Below are 15,787 nucleotides of genomic sequence, written 5' to 3'. Positions count from 1 at the left end.
GCTGGTTCATTAACTGTTGGTGTTCCAGACCTATTAATTGAGTGAGATTTGTTGATTCGCCCTGAAAATTCTGAAAAACGTCTAAAATCAAATCTGATTGCACTCTCCATTAATGTTACACATACTAATGTAATATTTGACACTGAGCTTCCTTTTCATTGACATTTACAAACCCTGAAAAAGGTGATCCATCCTTTAAATCACTCATGTAACTCCAGTAATAAAAGAATAAACAAAAGCCTTCCCACCTCCAGCTGGTAGAAAATGCTGCTACCAGTCTGTTAACCAGGAGGAAGAAAATACAGATCTAAGAGGAGAGGGAGAGATTCAGGGAGGAGCTAAGCTGTTACTGAACTATAGAAGAGAGAGGAACTTCCATATTCAGCAGAGTTCAATACACAAACCAGAAACATTACCTTTATTCAACATGCTGTCACTGCACACAACTTTCTCTACTATTACTCTACTGTACATCATAACAGGTATGTTGTTTCTGCATGGTGATGATGAAATTGAATTACAAAGAGTCTTTTGCAACACGAAATGACAGAGTTATCTCTCCCTTTAGGTGTCAGCTGTGAAGAACTCACTCCAGTCAAGGATGAAGAGTCCAGTTTAGAAGACAGCACTGTTACTCTGTCCTACACATACTCTAAACTGAAAACTAATGATTATTTCTTCTGGTATCGACAATATCCAGGAAAACCACCAGAGTTCCTCATCTCTCACTCTGCTTCAGGAAATGTAGTAAATGAACAAATCCCTGGACTGAAGATTGAAGTGGAGCAAAACCAAATAGAAATGAACATCTCCTCTGCTGCAGTGACAGACTCTGCTGTGTACTACTGTGCTGTGAAGCCCACAGTGACAGGAAACACCAAAACTCTGTACAAAAACCTGACAGCTCCTCACTGAAGATTTACACACTCCAGCTTCTGCTTTTACTGAACAACAGCCCCATCAAGTGGACACTGATAATAAGATCCAGTGATAAAATAAATAGTTATTCAGTTAAGTCTGTCTTAAAACAACATTCATATGTTCATATGTACATTAAAACATGATTCTTTCTGTAATCATTCCTCCTGTTCATACTGGTCTTTAAAATATATTTTCCTGATGTCAATTCCATCCTAGTGATGGGGGACAAACTCCAGTCCTCATTCTGTACAGAAATATATTCCAAAGTTCAGTTCAAGTTAATATGATGATTCAGCAGTCTGAGTTACACAAAAAAAGATACGATCTAAATCTTTTTGTGCAGAGGCAATTTTAAAAAGTCTTAAACTTTAGAAGAAACCCACTGGATCTCACTGTGGAAGTCTCATATTAACTTCAACTGTGTCTTCAGTTGAAGGGAATCCATCATCCTCTGTGAACCATGAATATCTGGATAAAAGCTCATGACAATCCATTCAGCAGTTTCTGAGATATTTCACTGCTGAATATAAATGAGATGTAAATGTTGAGAGTTCCTCAACAGATGATAAAGAGGAAGGACCAATGATGTGAAGGCCCAGATCCATCAGAGTATCAATGTTCTTCCTCTCTCTCCTCCCCTCTCACTGCAGACATGAAACACTGGCTGAGAAACATCCTGATTCTGACTCTCTGGCTAGGTAACTCTTTAAACCTACTGATTGTTCTCCTTTAATCAATCATCTTTATTGATTCATCTCTTCCTCTGCATGTTCTCTTCTTCCCCAGAGTGTAAAGGAGAAGACAGAGTGACCCAGCCACCAGGAGATGTCATTGCTACTGAAGGAGAGACAGTTACACTTGGATGTACATTTGAGACCAGTGACAGCTTCCCCTATTTGTTCTGGTACAAACAGGATGGAATTGATTCCCCAAAGTTCATGCTGAAACGTTTTTCAGATTCATCAGAAAATGCTGCTCAGTTTAAGAAAGACCGATTTAATGCTACAATCAAGAATAAGTCAGTTCCTCTGAAGATCCAGAAGCTTCAGCTGTCTGACTCTGCTGTGTACTACTGTGCTCTGCAGCCCACAGTGACAGGAAACACCAAAACTCTGTACAAAAACCTTTGGAGCAAAGACAACAGAATACTCAACACCCACTACAACACCCACTAGAGGGAGTCACACACTGTTAAACTACAGTGCTATGTGATAATAGGGTCTGACAGGACTGAGATGTAAAGCTTTAGAAATTAAACTACTGACACTGCATTGTAAATTAAATTTCATCCAGATAACCAAGGTAACACCAAAATAAAAAGGATTATACCTTTCAGATATAATAAAGCACACTTCTGTATGAAGCAGTTATGATACAGCACAAAATAAGTGAAATGTTATACATAAAGTCACTTTAACATGTGTGTAACATTTCATAAAATTGTATCAACAATTATTGTTACATATGTAAGTGTTGTAGATACAGGTCATAGGTCTGTACTCTTTTTCTGATTCATATAATACTAACAATCATGACATTAATAACTTAATTTTATTTATTTTAGTTTGAGCGGGTCCAATAATTTGATCACTAATTGTCTGTCAGAGACAGGTAATAAAGATTTGATCGAGTACATTTTGACAATAATACTAAGTTACAGAGGACAGGGCAGATACAGGACAGAGGCCATGTTTAACAATTAGGACCTCTCTCATTTTTATTATCTTGCTTCTTCTCTCAGGTCTTGCAGGTTGATCAGTAATTTAGTGGTTTGAGTTCATGACTCAAGATGTTGCATTCTGTGCTTAGTCAAAGGTTTGCATCCCGACCATGGAAAACTTTAAAACGCAACTTTCTGAGCTAGTTTGACATTAGGTCTACAAAATGTTCCAGATCTTTTCCAAATTAGTAATTGTATTCAGCTGTTATGCACACTCAAACATATTTTAAACCCATCTTCAATCTCGATTGTTTTGCTGAAAATGTGTGGTTATATATTTCATTATAGACTCTTCAGTAATTATGGTAGCAGCTTTATTATTATTTATCTTATTATTATAATTATTATTACATATTATTATGTCTAAGTGTTGCTGTTTCAGACCTTTATACAACTGGCCACATGTGTTTGTTTCACGAAACCGACCAAAAACAACCTTGCTAAGCTTTCCCTTGAAATTAAAACAACAGTACAGTATTAGTCTGGGTATAATATTTTACACTGAGCTTCCCTTTCATCATCAGCTGACTAAAGTTGTACAATGATGAAATAATGTTTCCTTTTCCTTTTCTTTGAATGTGATAGAAGCAAAACATCTTCCTATAAAAAATACATTTTGTAGGTGATCTATTTTTGTTAAGTACCCATGATGTAATTTTTCCTCAAATGTGACTCTAATGTAATAATGCGGATAATATTGTTTGTGTAAAGTATTTAATAAGTAATGAATATGGTTGTCATGTGTAAATGAACAGTAGCATATCGTCGGACAAAAACTGTAACTCAGTCAGGACCTTCACGTGCTGTAAAGTGTCAATCAGTGTGACCTTATCAGCTACTTGTTACCTGATGGAAATGATGGCATTTAGTGAATAACAGCAGCACAGCAGTGACAAACACACTATTTGTCAGAGTTGTGAGAGGAAGGAGGGAGGGATTAAGGGAGGAGCAAAACTGAGACTCAAGTACAGAAAAGACAGAAACTTTCACAGTGGTGTTTCATCCAAAAAACAGACAGATTGTCTTTATCTTTAAGATGCTGTCAGTGAACTTCAGTCTGTTTGTGACTTTGTTTCTGCTCACAATAAGAGGTAGGTGAGATCATTAACATTAAAAGAGCTTCATTGATAAAAACCTTTAGATCATAAAGTTACAGAGTAATCTCTTCCTTTAGGTGTCAGCTGTGAAGAACTCACTGCAGTCAAGAAACAAGAGTCCAGTTTAGAAGACAGCACTGTTACTCTGTCCTACAAATACTACAAACAAGCTGGTGGCAATGATTATTTCTTCTGGTATCAACAAAATCCAGGAAAAGCACCAGAGTTCCTCATCTCTACATCTCAGGAACACAAATTTACAAGAGCAACGGAGTCTCAAAATTGTCAGTTCCAAACTGTCTGAGGAAAAACCAACTGGATCTGCAGATCTCCTCTGCTGCAGTGACAGACTCTGCTCTGTACTACTGTGCTGTGAGGCCCACAGTGACAGCAAACCCACAGTCTCTGTACAAAAACACAAGCTGACACACTGACAAGCTGCTGGAAGCCTTTTTCCACACTGTTGGACTCAACTTTTTAGCTCCACTAGAGGGCGACATTATCAAGTAGGCGGTGCACTACTTCTGCACTGTGTTCAACCATTCTGTCAATAATAACTGCTGCTGTGAAGAGAACAATTGTCACACTGAATGTTGAACATCAGCTAGTTTCTCCTGTTGATTTAAACCTTGTTGTAGAGATGGAACATTGGCTGTGGATTATTCTTGCTGCTCTTTTCTTTGGTAAGATAGAAAGCACAACATGTTTTTATTCTTTTCTAAAGATTGATGGAAACTGGAGTTCAGAGCAGAAATCTCTCAACAGTTGAGCTGTTTCTGTCCACAGAGTAACACTGTACACTTGATATTTTCCACTGTCTTCTCCTCTCAGCCTCATGAACAATGTTAGTCTAATGGCTTCATTTTCTCCACTTTTTCCAGGACTAATAGCTGGAGACACAATCTCTCCTGTAGGAGATAAAGTCAGTGGAAGAGAAGGAGAATCTGTCACACTCAAATGTCGATATGACACAGCTGAAAGCTATATTAGGCTTTACTGGTACAGACATTCTGACTGACAAACCAACTGGATGATGCTTCAAACACAAGACCATTTTACAGACTAAAAGACTTTTCAACGATTAAAGTTTTGTTAGTTGCAGCTTTAATCATGTTTTCTGTACCAAGATTTCTTTAAACATGTTTCACACTCACAACAGTTAGAATGTCTGTACAGTGTGCAGTTTGGATGTTTCAGGAAGTTGTTTCTCTACAGACTGATTCAGTTGAGTTTTGTGCAGATTCCTCCTTCAGTCTGACCTTCTTGGATGATGATGACTTCAGCATCACTGTCATTTCTAAAGCTTCCATCAGCCTGAATGCAAACAGACCACAGCAAGAGGAGGAGCTACACAATTCATTTTGGAAGTGAAGAGCTGCTGTGTTCTCTCTGTTGTTCATTCAGTACAAGTGGAAATAATGCAGCTCTCTTTAGTTTGGATGATGATCTTCATCTTTCATACTGGTAAATCAACTTCAACAAGATATGTTAGACATGATTCAAAAACATTTCATGTTCTTTGCAAATTCATGAATGTTCTTCTACAACTAAACTCACTTTAGAGAAATACAGATGTGACAGTGAAATATATCTTTGTTCTTTTCAGGATCCTCTGAGGATTTAGTGAAACCATTTAAAGATGTAATGCTGGCTTTGGAAGGAGACACTGTGACTCTCTCCTGTAAATATTCAGTCTCTGTTGACTACCTCTACTGGTATCAACAGAAGTCCAGTTCACCTCCACAGCTTCTCATCATGGAATATTCAGAGAAAATAGCAAGGTTGTCTTTAACACATGACAAAAATTCAAAGGAGTTTCATCTGGAGATCTCCTCTGCTGCAGTGACAGACTCTGCTGTGTACTACTGTGCTGTGAGGCCCACAGTGACAGGAAACACCAAAACTCTGTACAAAAACCTTTGGAGCAAAGACAACAGAATACTCCACAACATCCACTAGAGGGAGTCACACACTGTTAAACTTCAATAGTATCTGATGATACAGTGTAGAATCACATAGTTTGCAATACCCAGTGTAATAGGTCAAATCCATGCTAGGTACAAACATGAAGGATAAAGATTAAACCTCTCAAATACAATAAAGTACAATTTTCCGATGACTTTTCAAAAATGAATGTTAATCTGCTTCATCTTTTTAGTTTTATGTACAATTTCCCACTGGCTCAGTCCTAGGTCCTCTCATTTTCTATTTATATGCTGCCTTTAGATTAGGGACTTCCCAATCTGATCCAATGATCAGTATCGGTGCTGATCAAATACTTGTTAACTGACTGGTATCTGCTATATCGAGCTTTATTGATGTGATCAGATCTTTTGTTCTACGTCAGCTATCACACAGCTGAGGAAGCTTTCATGCACAGTTCAGCCTTTGTCAACTCTCACTGTTTCTTTCCTCCATCCTGCTCTGAGTGAGAGAGAGCAGGAGCAACCGCCCAATGTGGAGTTTCACTGTGGGCCTCCCTCTGCTCGCAGGAGAGAGCAGGAGAGGCTCAACCACACTCAACACGCCACTGCAAGTGCAACTAAAGTCCTGTGAACAAAAAGCCAATAAGAATAATAATTAATTTATAACTGGCAAAAGATGTAGAGAGTAAAGAAACTACAGAAACAGTCAGCAGAATACAGACAGTTCATTCAGGTAACTCAGGTAAAAGCTGCACTGAAGCAACAAAGACTGGAGAGAGAAACTCAGGGTTTAAAACCTTTGATTGGGACATCTCTGCTTTAGATCAAAATATTTCTATAGACAACATCAGTTTCATTTTTATACATTACATGATTATTTTTTAACTTAAACGCCAGTACTCGTGGCAGCTGGTTCATTAACTGTTGGTGTTCCAGACCTATTAATTGAGTGAGATTTGTTGATTCGCCCTGAAAATTCTGAAAAACCTCTAAAATCAAATCTGACTGAACTGTCCATTAATGTTACACATACTAATGTAATATTTGACACTGAGCTTCCTTTTAATTGACATTTACAAACCCTGAAAAAGGTGATCCATCCTTTAAATCACTCATGTAACTCAAGTAATATAAGGATCATTAACAGAAAACGTCCCACCTCCAGCTGGTAGAGAATGCTGCTACCAGTCTGTTAACCAGAAGGAAAAAAATACAGATCTAAGAGGAGAGGGAGAGATTCAGGGAGGAGCTAAGCTGTTACTGAACTATAGAAGAGAGAGGAACTTCCATATTCAGCAGAGTTCAATACACAAACCAGAAACATTACCTTTATTCAACATGCTGTCACTGCATCATTGTCTGTTTTCTCTGATATTTCTGGTCATTCTCAAAGGTTTAACTTTTTTAAAGTTTCACTCCAATATTTTCTGAATACAGTGATGGAAAGAATTGTACAACTTTGTATAACAGAGTTATTTCTTCCTTTAGGTGTCAGCTGTGAAGAACTCACTCCACTGAAGAAACAAGAGTCCAGTTTAGAAGACAGCACTGTTACTCTGTCCTACACATACTACAAAGCTGCCAGTTACGATGATTATTTCTTCTGGTATCGACAATATCCAGGAAAACCACCAGAGTTCCTCATCTCTCACTTGGGAACACAAAATGAAACAACCTCTAGACTGTCAGTTACAGTGAGTGAGGATAAAACCCAAATGGATCTGCAGATCTCCTCTGCTGCAGTGACAGACTCTGCTCTGTACTACTGTGCTGTGAGGCCCACAGTGACAGCAAACCCACAGTCTCTGTACAAAAACACAAGCTGACACACTGACAAGCTGCTGGAAGCCTTTTTCCACACTGTTGGACTCAACTTTTTAGCTCCACTAGAGGGCGACATTATCAAGTAGGCGGTGCACTACTTCTGCACTGTGTTCAACCATTCTGTCAATAATAACTGCTGCTGTGAAGAGAACAATTGTCACACTGAATGTTGAACATCAGCTAGTTTCTCCTGTTGATTTAAACCTTGTTGTAGAGATGGAACATTGGCTGTGGATTATTCTTGCTGCTCTTTTCTTTGGTAAGATAGAAAGCACAACATGTTTTTATTCTTTTCTAAAGATTGATGGAAACTGGAGTTCAGAGCAGAAATCTCTCAACAGTTGAGCTGTTTCTGTCCACAGAGTAACACTGTACACTTGATATTTTCCACTGTCTTCTCCTCTCAGCCTCATGAACAATGTTAGTCTAATGGCTTCATTTTCTCCACTTTTTCCAGGACTAATAGCTGGAGACACAATCTCTCCTGTAGGAGATAAAGTCAGTGGAAGAGAAGGAGAATCTGTCACACTCAAATGTCGATATGAGACAACTGTCAGCAATATTTGGCTTTACTGGTACAGACATTCTGACCTTCAGGCTCCTCAGTTTATACTCTATAAAGGAGCAAAAGATAACACAGGTGTTGAATATATTCCAGATAAACGATATGAATCTAAAACAACAGATTCATCAACTGAACTGACCATCAGAAAACTAACCCTGGCAGACACAGCTCTCTACTACTGTGCTCTAGAAACACAGTGATACAAAGTGTAGAAGAGGCTGTACAAAAACCTGAACACAGATATCTGACTACTCTTCAAAGAGGAGGGAAGTGGTATTCAAACCACAGCTTCATATCAGATGGATTCTGCTAATTCCTGTTTTATCAGAGTCACTGTGGTTACAGCTGCTAATGAAACACTGTGGGAGGATTCACATGAGCAGCAAATCCACATCAATGACAAACCAACTGGATGATGCTTCAACACAAGACACCATGGAAACAAATAAATCAACACTGATATTTAAAATGAGTAATATGTGACATCTGAACAACAACGTGTCTAACATTGAATCTTTTAGCTAAATAAATAGATTTGTGACCTGTGATTATGTATCTAAAGTGCATTTATCATACATTCTTTTATTCTTATAACATTTCTATTTGTTTCCCAACATTTACCAGGTCAGACTGGGTCCAGTATTTTATAGCTCAAATATTCAGTCATATACTGAGCATACTGAGCTGATCTGTTACCAGCTGGACTGGGTACAGTCTGCATTTTTCTGGGCAGAAGTCCACCTTTACAGTTTCTGGTCTTTAACATTTTTATTCAGTTTTGGTTGAACTGCAGTAAATGATGGACTGTTAACTGGAAATCATATAAGACAGGGCTGTGAATGAGGCCTGTCAGTGTGATCATTTCAATTTCAATTCAGTTTTATATTAAGTTAGTAAGTGTGTAATTATATTTACTGTTATATTTAACTCCACTACTGATAAATCATACAGTTTGAATCAAGTATCTCCATAAACTGGTTGACAACCCAGACTAGGTTTTGATTGCTCCTGTCTTTATATTTACTAAAGAAGTTTCTGTGATTGTGGTGTACCACAGGGTTTGATCCTGGGTCCTGTTCATTTCTATTTTGGTAAATGCATTTTAAACACAATATAGATTTCCATTGTTTTGCTGACAATGATGTATTCCATAAGTTTACATGATTATTATTCTATTCAAATTGTCTATCATTGATTCCACCTTTTATAGTTTCTCTACAATGAGTTTGCACATCACACTGCTGTGAAATGAAAGAGACCTGAATTTGTACCTGGAGGCCTCAATGGTCGAGTTAGTAGCTTTAAGGAGCTTTCAACCAAGTGTAATGGTTCAGGGTTCATCCAAAGAGAAAGACTGGAGTGGTGTCTGATAACACATTAAATAACTATGGGGAACACTATATTGTGAAACAGCAAGAACCCTGAACAAGAGACTGAATGAACAACAGAAACAGACAACATCAGCTGTCTGAGAACTCCAGGCCAAAATCAGTCCCAGCATTGACTGGGAAGGAGTCAAAGTCATCAACCACAAGTCATCCACCACACTGTAAGAAAAAAACCCGTAAAAAATGAATAAAGTAAAATTAAAGTAAAATACCCTAATTCAAATAATGTGTAAAAACATTACATTTACAGGAAATTACATAAAAATTTTTACAGAAAAATACCGTTATTTTACAGATTTTTCCCAAATAATTATGATCAATCACCTCCAATAAAGGGACAATGCTAAAAGTTCTGCAGGAAAATATGATTATTTTACAGATTTTTGCTAAATTATTGCGATCAGACACCAAAATATGATCTTCAAAATTACTGTGAAATATCCTCAACTGAAAACATACTAAAGCAATACATAATAGATACAGCTAAAGGTTTTCACTGTTTCGATTAAAATGTTGTGGGAAATTAACTTATAAATAAAGTAATCACCACTATTGATTCTAAAATCCTTTTATTTTTTGTATTCAGATGTCAATTTACAATATCAACCAATTATTCACAACAGTTCTTTAGAGCCCCCCAGGAGGAACTGAAAAACTAAATGTGTGTAACATGTGTGTCTGTTAGCATTTCTATCAAAATGAGGTCAAGATTTCACCTTTGAAATGGATGGAGGAAGCAACAAATTGTGTTGTTGAGCTGAGGGAGTTGTGGTCTTCTTCATTCTCCTAACCCTTGGGGGCTCTGTATAAGGTAGTTCTGATAACATCTGTGGAGAAGCATTACAGTCTTTTAATTAAGAATCCTAACTATACAGTGTATTATTAAGTAAAATGAAAATATACCACAAAGGGTCAATGAATCTGTAACAGAGGTGCAACACAGCAGAAAAAGCAGAAAAATCTGAATCCTCCTCCAAATTGGCAGAAATCGTCTGGATCTTTGATGCTCCTGGAGGGGACACACACAGAGAGAAACTATTACTGAATTTCAATTCAATTCAATTCAATTTTATTTGTATAGCGCCAATTCATAACAGAAGTTATCTCAGGACACTTTTCAAATAGAGCAGGTCTAGACCGAACTCTTTAACATTAATTACAGAGACCCAACAGTACCACCATGAGCAAGCACTTGGCGACAAGGGCAAGGAACAACTGCCTGTTAAAAGGCAGAAACCTAGGATAGATCCTCCGGCTCTAGGTGGGTGGTCGTCTGTCTCGACCAGTTGGGGTGAGAGAGAGAGAGAGAGAGAGAGAGAGAGAGAGAGAGAGAGAGGCAGAGAGAAAGAGAGCGAGAGATAGACAGACAGACAGGTGCACAGCAACAACAGTATTGGCAATGGCAGTCAAGCAGGACCATGGCAGGAGGCTCCACCAGAATCCATGAGAACCTGCGAGACGAGAAAGCACAAGAACTCCGGGGAAGAAGTGGAGTTAGTAACATGCATTAATGGAACATGAATGAGTGCATAAAGAGAGAGGAAGGGAGGAGCTCAGTGCACCATGGGAAATCCCCCGATAGTCTAGGCCTATAGCAGCATATCTAAGGGAAGGTTCAGGACTCACCTGATCCAGCCCTAACTATAAGCTTTATCAAAGAGGAACGTCTTAAGCCTACTCTTGAATGTGGTGAGGGTGTCTGCGTCCCGAACCACAACTGGAAGCTGGTTCCACAGGAGAGGAGCTTGGTAACTGAAGGCTCTGGCTCCTGTTCTACTTTTTAGAGACTATAGGAACCACAAGTAGCCCAGCATTCAGAGAACGTAGTGTTCTAGTGGGGTAATAGGGTACTATGAGCTCTTTAAGATATGAAGGGGCCTGACCATGAAGAGCTTTATAGGTGAGGAGGAGGATTTTAAATTCTATTCTACATTTTACAGGGAGCCAATGCAGAGAAGCTAGTACAGGAGAGATGTGATCTCTTTTTCTAGTTCCTGTCAGTACTCGTGCTGCAGCGTTCTGAATTAATTGGAGCGTTTTAATGGACTTATTGGGGCAACCTGATAATAAAGAGTTGCAGTAATCCAGCCTTGAAGTAACAAATGCATGGATTAGTTTTTCTGCATCTGTCTGTGATAGGATGTGTCTAATTTTTCTAATATTACGTAAATGAAAGAAGGCAGTCCTAGAGGTCTGCTTTATGTGGGAGTTAAATGACAAATCCTGATCAAAGATAACTCCAAGATTCCTGACAGTGGTGCTAGAGGCCAAGTTAATGCCATCTAGAGTAACTATATCTTTAGACAGTGAGTCTCTAAGGTTTTTGGGGCCAAGAACAAGAATTTCGTTTTTTTCTGAGTTTAACATCAGAAAATTGCAGGTCATCCAGGATTTTATGTCCGTAAGACATGTTTGTAATTTAGACAATTGATTAATTTCATTGGGTTTGATTGATAGATATAACTGCGTATCATCGGCATAACAGTGAAAGTTAATGGAGTGATTCCTAATAATGTTGCCTCAAGGGAGCATATATAAAGTAAATAGTATTGGTCCAAGTACAGAACCTTGTGGAACTCCATGACTAACTGTAGTATTTATTGAAGATTCATCGTTAACATGTACAAACTGCGAGCGATCTGATAAATATGACTTAAACCAGCTTAGTGCGGTTCCTTTAATGCCAATTTGATGCTCAAGTCTCCCCAAAAGAATATTATGGTCAATGGTGTCAAATGCAGCACTAAGATCTAATAATACAAGTACAGAGACAAGTCCATTGTCAGAAGCAGTCAGAAGGTCATTATTAACTTTAACCAGAGCTGTCTCTGTGCTATGATGAACTCTAAATCCTGACTGAAAATCCTCAAATAAACTATTGTTACGTAGAAAGTCACACAACTCTTTGGCGACTACTTTCTCCAGAATCTTAGAGAGGAAGGGGAGGTTAGAAATCGGTCTATAGTTGGCTAAAACCCCTGGGTCAAGAGTGGACTTTTTAAGAAGGGGTTTAATTACAGCTACTTTAAAGGACTGTGGTACATATCCTGATAATAAAGAAAGATTAATCATATCCAGTAAAGAAGTGCCAATTAAGGGAACAACTTCTTTAAGCAGCCTAGTTGGGATCGGGTCTAATAGACAGGTTGATGGCTTCGATGAAGAAATGATTGAAGTTAACTGATGAAGATCGATAGCAGAAAAACAGTCTAAATATATATCTAAGTTTACATTGACAGAAGTCCCTGAACTTGGAGAGCCACTGATAACTGTTGTTGGCAGTTGGTGATTAATTTTCTCTCTAATAGTAATAATTTTATTATGGAAGAAGCTCATGAAGTCATTGCTACTTAAGTTTATGGGGATATGTGGCTCAATAGAGCTGTGACTCTCTGTCAGCCTGGCTACAGTGCTGAAGAGGAACCTAGGGTTGTTCTTATTTTCTTCTATTAGTGCTGAGTAATAGGCTCCTCTGGCATTACGGAGGGCCTTTCTATAAGTTTTAAGATTATCTTGCCAATTTGAGCGATATTCTGATAATTTGGAAGAGCGCCATTTCCTTTCAGATTTCCTAGCTATTTGTTTTAACTGGCGGGTTTGGTGGTTATACCAAGGTGCTAGTCTCCTATGTTTTAATAATTTCCTTTTTATAGGAGCGATAGAGTCTAATGTTGATTGTAGTGAGCCTGTAGCACTATTGACAAGATTATCAATTTCAGAGGGACTAAAGTCGTTATAGGACTCTGTTAAATTCAGACATGGCATTGAATTAAACACTGAAGGAATCTCCTCCTTAAATTTAGCTACAGCACTGTCAGATAGACATCTGCTGTAGGAAGTTTTGCCTAATGGCTTATAATCTAATAGTATGAATTCAAAAGTTATTAAATAATGGTCAGATAGGAAAGGATTATGTGGGAAGACTATTAAATGTTCAATATCAATGCCATATGATAGAACAAGGTCAAGAGTGTGATTAAAACAATGAGTTGGTTTATTTACACTCTGACAGAAGCCAATTGAGTCTATTAATGATATAAATGCGTTACTAAGGCTGTCATTGTCAACATCCACATGAATATTAAAATCACCTACAATAATTACTTTATCTGATTTAAGGACTAAACTTGATAAAAACTCTGAGAATTCAGATATAAAGTCAGAGTACGGTCCAGGAGCGCGGTACACTATAACAAATAGAACTGGCTGCAATGTTTTCCAGTTTGGGTGAGAAAGACTAAGAACAAGGCTTTCAAATGAATTATAATTTAGTTTAGGTTTAGGGTCCATTAAAACGCTCCAATCATATATGGCTGCCACTCCACCTCCTCGGCCTGTGCCTCGAGGAATGTGAGTATTAATATGACTGGGGGGGTGGATTCATTTAGGCTAACATACTCCTCGTGGGACAACCAGGTCTCAGTAAGACAAAGTAAATCAATATCATAATCTGATATTAATTCATTCACTAAAACAGCTTTAGAGGACAGAGACCTGATATTTAACAGCCCACATTTCATTCTCTTATTTTGTGCTACTGAGGAGTTGGTTTTAATTTTTATTAGATTTTTATGTTGAACTCCTCTTGTTTTTATTTCTTTAAATAGTTTAGGTGGTCGGGGGACAGACACAGTCTCTATGGGGTTTTGGGTGGGTGACTGTTCTAAAGAAAGCGCAGAGAAGTGTGTAAGACAGCAGCTCTGCTTCCTGGTCCTAACTCTGGACTGTCAGGTTTTAGAGATAAACTTCGCCATATTTCTAGATAAGAGAGCCGCTCCATCCAAAGTGGGATGGATGCCGTCTCTCCTAATCAGACCAGGTTTTCCCCAAAAAGGCTTCCAGTTATCAATGAAGCCCACATCGTTTGCTGGACACCACCTCGACAGCCAGCGGTGGAATGACGACATGCGGCTATACATGTCATCACTGGTCACATTGGGCAGGGGTCCAGAGTAAAGACTGAAGGGTCTTTACTGTAAAAAAGTAGGATTTTATTTATAGTTCATTTTAAATGAACACTGCTGGAGTTTCACAGGAAATCAGTGTTGTAGCATTTTCCCAAACAACTGCAGAAAATAGTGACTACGTTTTAAATGCAAAAAACAAGTGAAGAATCCTCAGGTTCTGAGCTCTGCACTGTGGTCAAGCAAACCCACACCCACAGATCAAACAGTGTGTACGTCAACGCAGCTCCCAGCTAAGAAGCTACAGTGAAGATTTCTGCTCAACACATGGTGTAAATGACGACTTTTCAGGTCAACTTGGCATGTCTGGACTTTGGAAAACTTGGATTAGGATAGACAAGCAGTATGAAGGCCTTTTTATGTTTTTGTAAAGTTGTTTTTTAACGTTTGAAACAAAGCCGCTGTTGACTACAGCTGTTTGGGAGGATGCAGCAAGCTGTTTTCATGTGAAACTCCAGGAGTGTTTTGTGAATTGAAAAAAATAACCTGACCTTCTTTCAGCATGAGGGTTAGGTAATGACTGATTTTAATTTAAAGTGAACTACTCTTTTAAACAAACTTCATTTAAATTGATGAGACATTATAGTTAAAGGCTTTTACTCAGAAAGGATGTTAAAGTGGCCATTGGACTGCAGAGCTATTTCCTGGATAACTTTGGGGAATGACTAGCCAACTTACATTACTGTGTTACAAAGACTACTGGCCAGCATGATGGGAAAGTCATAGAAAACAGGGATTCATGTTAATGTGTGGAATGGGATTCATGTTTGAACCACTATGTACATTTTCATATTTGAAAGAAGTTGTTTAACCATTGTTAACCATTCGGCACCACTGGATTCATACACAGCATAGATGAGTACAATATTGTTTGTCTTTGTGCTGACAAACTGGCAGTAATATGGCCTCTAGTATGCACATTATCCATTCACAGTCTTTATCAGGATAACATGAATACTCACTGGCTCTGAAGATCTTGTGGCAGGAGACTTTTCATTTCCAAAATGTCTGGATCATGAGGGGAAAACACACAGACAAACAAACAATATTAGCCAGTTTACTGTTGGAGACATAGACATGCAAAATATTACCCAACAGCCTCACACATACATTCATTCTTACATAATATCTTATTATGACTGATGTGAACTTGGTTTCATTCTCTGTATGTTTTGCCTCTGCTTGCCGACCTGTCTCTGGGTTTAATGCTGCACCCCAGCAGCCGGTGATATCTTGTCACTCCTGGTTCTTCAGCCTTCTCATGATCACACAGGTGATGCACACCTATAGGTTCTGACACAGTGAAGAATATGGTAAATGGATTGTTCTTGCATATATAATGCTTTTCTAGTATTATCCAATCCAATCCAATCCAACTTTATT

General features: G+C 38.3%; 2 long non-coding RNA genes and 2 gene segments (V, D, J or C); 3 read left to right on the top strand and 1 right to left on the bottom strand.

Annotated features, from left to right (window-relative positions):
* Positions 1-2,111, top strand: part of LOC127360990 (T cell receptor alpha variable 38-2/delta variable 8-like) — a 59,426-nt gene extending 57,315 nt beyond the window's left edge. The window contains 1 exon segment of the V gene segment in view: positions 1,708-2,111. Within this exon segment, the coding sequence occupies positions 1,708-2,096 (389 nt within the window).
* Positions 1-15,787, bottom strand: part of LOC127360996 (uncharacterized) — a 36,877-nt gene that overhangs the window by 20,338 nt on the left and 752 nt on the right. For 2 of the 3 annotated variants that reach the window (XR_007883998.1, XR_007883996.1), the window contains exons 1-2: positions 15,595-15,787; positions 15,367-15,412 (exon numbers count right to left, since the gene is read on the bottom strand). The exon at positions 15,595-15,787 is cut by the window's right edge and continues 752 nt beyond it. This is a non-coding gene — a long non-coding RNA (uncharacterized LOC127360996). Of the gene's footprint in view, positions 1-9,990; positions 10,450-15,366; positions 15,413-15,594 lie in introns of those variants that run through there. The other variant, XR_007883997.1, reaches the window with a different exon arrangement.
* Positions 261-980, top strand: LOC127360991 (T cell receptor alpha variable 3-like). The segment is given in 2 exon segments: positions 261-482; positions 569-980. Coding segments are annotated over 2 exon segments (402 nt in total).
* Positions 4,195-5,493, top strand: LOC127360995 (uncharacterized). Its single transcript, XR_007883995.1, has 3 exons — positions 4,195-4,421; positions 4,620-5,202; positions 5,345-5,493. It is a non-coding gene; the product is annotated as an uncharacterized LOC127360995 (long non-coding RNA).

Source organism: Dicentrarchus labrax, unplaced genomic scaffold (genome assembly GCF_905237075.1).
Source record: "Dicentrarchus labrax unplaced genomic scaffold, dlabrax2021, whole genome shotgun sequence".
NCBI classification, from domain to species: Eukaryota; Metazoa; Chordata; class Actinopteri; family Moronidae; genus Dicentrarchus; species Dicentrarchus labrax.
This window is presented reverse-complemented; position numbering and strand designations above follow the sequence as displayed.